The sequence below is a fragment of the Temnothorax curvispinosus genome, unplaced genomic scaffold, assembly GCF_003070985.1.
Source record: "Temnothorax curvispinosus isolate PA1 unplaced genomic scaffold, ASM307098v1 QBEX01002765.1, whole genome shotgun sequence".
Lineage (NCBI taxonomy): Eukaryota > Metazoa > Arthropoda > Insecta > Hymenoptera > Formicidae > Temnothorax > Temnothorax curvispinosus.
The window spans coordinates 1-3,555 of record NW_020212545.1 but is presented as its reverse complement, the minus strand read 5'-3'; the positions used below and the strand labels follow the sequence as shown (position 1 = coordinate 3,555).

Here is a 3,555-nt window from a genome sequence, read left to right as displayed (position 1 = left end):
AGATTGAAATTTTGCTAATGGACGTATCGAAAAGCTTTGATCCTGACCAGAGCATCGTTTACAATATTATCGAGGATAATGTTCGACAAGTGCGAGATATCGCGGATTCCATCTCGTCCATGATATTGGAGACGTTGAGAAAGGAGGAGAAAGCCGCGATTCCAAAAACCGAAATTAAAGGCAAAAGAAACGCTGCGCCAGATTCGACGTTCGCCAAACTAGCGAGAAGGTATCGTGATCTAGTTGAGGAATGGCGGTACGCCGTTTTGTTCGAGATCGGTCGTATGCATCAGAGATTGGATGTGCTAAATGCGGCTGCTCGATCAGACGTGACCTTTCTTCTGGATACCATGAGGCAGACCTTCCACCGCATTCACGATTATATCGTCGAAAGGTTGACTCAAAAAATTACTTGTCGCATTAATCTTTTATTTATTAAATTAACAAGACTACAAGATATAATGAGAATGCAGTAGTTTGCTTTCGTGGAAACATTTAATATAAAAAATGTTAAATTGTTTTATTTAAGATTTGTTATTTGCTTATATAATCTTTTAAAATTTGATAACTTTGCATTAATGTTTTATTTTCGTTGCAGATAGTAGAATAATTTAATTCGTTTTTTTTTTTACATTTTGAATGAAAAGCAACTCTTGCGATTAATCCTTTTAGTAAAACATCATAAAGCTTTTTATGATTTTTAAACGGCAATATTATCTGAATTTTAAAATGACTACTTATAGGTTTTATTATTTCTAATTAATATTAGTTGATGTTAAATAATCATTCTTCAGATTGTTGTATATTATATGTCTAATTTCTAAAGAGTGATTATTTAATATTTTAAGATACAAACGCGAGATCGAGAGCATCAGCGAAATGGCGAATGTTTTTTGCTTCGCTATCGAGGAAAAGAGACCGATTCAGCAGGAATTATTATTAGACGGCGATCAATTCGTCGTAAGACCGAACGTTCTAATGTTTCCCGAAGATCACGGACGATTCGCCGCCCCGATCAGGGAAGCGCCTTCGCCTCTGCGATTCCGAATCGTTCAACTCGGCCGATTGATAGACATTTTTCGACGAATCGCCCCGCGCGGACTCGTGAGCGAACGCGTCCTGGTTTACGTCCTCCAGGACCTGGTATCCTGCGGGGAGGAAGACTGTTATCCGCCCTTCGTGCCGTGCGCCTGGCGACAATTGCGACCTCCGGATATCGAGATCCTGATCAAACGACTGTTCGATGCCGCTGAGTATATCGAGTGGCGAGAATTCGTCTTGTACGCGATGGATCTGCCTGTGCCATCGCATCAGGAGATTCTGACAGCCCGAGCAGCCTTCAGGGTGCAGGACCCCGAGTCAAGAGAGACGGTCACACGCGAGCAGTTCCGTTCGACACCCTTGTGGTTTCTCGAAATGTCCACCTTGCACGAGAGTTTCTCGAACGAGAGACTTGATCACAGCGATTCCGATACGATAAAGAATATAATACTGCGCGAGGAAGCACAATTAGGCGAGAATGTTTCAAGTTTGGGGAGGGACTTTATAGAAAGGAGCGAGGACGATTCGGGGTATGTGGAACAATTGCATTGAGAACAATTAAAATTTGTGGAGTAAAAAATTAAAAAGGATTGAATCTGCAATTTTAATTTGATTTAAAGTTTATTTTCCGTTTGAACAATTTTTTATTTGATTAATCACTTTCGATAATCCGTTCTGTCAAATGTTTCCGATTAAAATTTTCCAAACAATGTTTTTTCTATAAATCCTCACGCTTCTCTTTTTCAATCAATTTTTCGTGAATTGTTTTAACAGCGCAATACTGAGGCTGATGTTGGCAAAGGAACTTCTCTATCGGATGTATCTGGTAAATCAAAACTCGGTTCATTATACCGCCATGCTATTGGCTTTCTGCAAGGATGAGAATCCTAGCGAAGGTTTGGGAAAAGCGTTCACCCTTGCCATGGGAGCTAGAGTTTGCACTGATATAGTAGAAGGTGAAAGATACGTCGAGAAGCTTGTTGAGCAGAAGCGCCGTATTAAGGAGCTGAAATTGAGCCGAGATTATCTTCGAGTGGAAGCATACGAAGTACTTTGAAACTTACGCTAATACTGATTCACGCAATCGCCATCATTTAGCATTGACTTGTTGCGTTTGTATAATTAAATTAGATAAAAGATAAGATAAGATATGAGAGAGAGAAAGAGAGAGAGTGGAAAAGGGAGAGAAAGAGATCAAATAATATAAATAATATAAATTTAATAATTAAAATAATATAAATAAGAAAAGAAGAAAGAAGAGAATAATTTCAGATTAAAACTTTCACCAAAATAAAGTAGCATAGATACTTTTTCTTAAAAATAATAGGACAGAGAGTTAAAAATATCACATCACTCATTTCAAATTAAAACAGAAAACTTCTAATATTTAAACAAATAATTTTAGAAAAAAGTATTTATAAGAAATTATATGTGCAAATTTAATATAAAAGTTTCTTTTAATTCACGGAAAAAATAATATTAATTCTTTTCAAGTAAAAATAGCGACATATCGGATTCCAGGTAGAGCGAGAAATTATGAATTATGTAATAAATAAAACGGCAGAGATTGTCACCGTGCTTAAAAGATTCCGCGATCGTGACTTACATCGGAAACGTCGGATAATGATTCAGCAGCTGAACGGACGGGGCGAGATAGATCCGTCTGAACTCTTGCCACCGGAAGTGATAGCGGAACACTTAGTTGTGGAAGATCCGTCGGCAGTCAGTGACGAATACGAATACGAGCAGTCTCTCGTGTCAACCGAAGATGGAACGCTCGAAGATCACGATGGGGTTCAACAGGATGAAAGGGTGATCTTCTGGCTGCCGCGGAATGTTTGTCTGGTAAATCCTCTCGTTTGCTCTTGCAAGTAATTACAATTAAATTTATTTTTTCTTTAAAATAAAAAATAGATTTTTTATCGGAAGGCTAAATTTTATTCTGAACGTTGTGGAGTAGAATTTAAGTTGGAAATAAGTGAATATTAGGAATAACAGAATTTTAGTTGGAAAAGCGAATAGGGAGAACAGCAAGTCACAATGAAGTCACAATGAAGTCAAAATGATGTCAAAATGGCTGCAAAATGATGATTTTTTGGTCAATTTACCATCATTTTGACGTCATTTTGATTTCATTGTGACTTTCTGTTCTCCCTGGCTGATGGTATACACGAGTCATATAAATTTTTAAAAACAAAAAGGAGACAAAAGGGTTAACAAAATAAGCTGGATGTATGTACGCATTAAGAATGTATTATGAATTAGATAAACACAATGCCGTGACATATCTATCTAAAATTCTGATTTTTATTGAATTTATTGGAATTAAACAATCTCGCTTAAACGTCGTCGATTCTTTTTCAGACGGTTCTGTCCACGTGCCTGCCGTGGCTTGCGTCACAAGCGGATCTCTTTCAAACCGGTCTAAGCCTTGACGAAGGAATAGCACGCGTGTACGACGAGTTGAGGGACGAGGAGCTGAACGACGAAGAAGACCTCGTTTTAGTTCACCGT

The 3,555-nt window shown here is 37.9% G+C and overlaps 1 protein-coding gene across 1 annotated transcript; it reads left to right on the top strand.

The window, feature by feature from the left end:
• Window positions 1-17: 17 nt before the first annotated feature.
• On the top strand, window positions 18-3,550 carry LOC112451902 (sperm flagellar protein 2-like; the record flags this gene model as incomplete). Its single annotated transcript, XM_025011812.1, has 5 exons — window positions 18-394; window positions 849-1,571; window positions 1,816-2,089; window positions 2,563-2,886; window positions 3,406-3,550. Coding segments are annotated over exons 1-5 (1,843 nt in total), but the record flags the coding sequence as incomplete, so codon positions are not given.
• Between the last annotated feature and the right edge of the window lie 5 nt (window positions 3,551-3,555).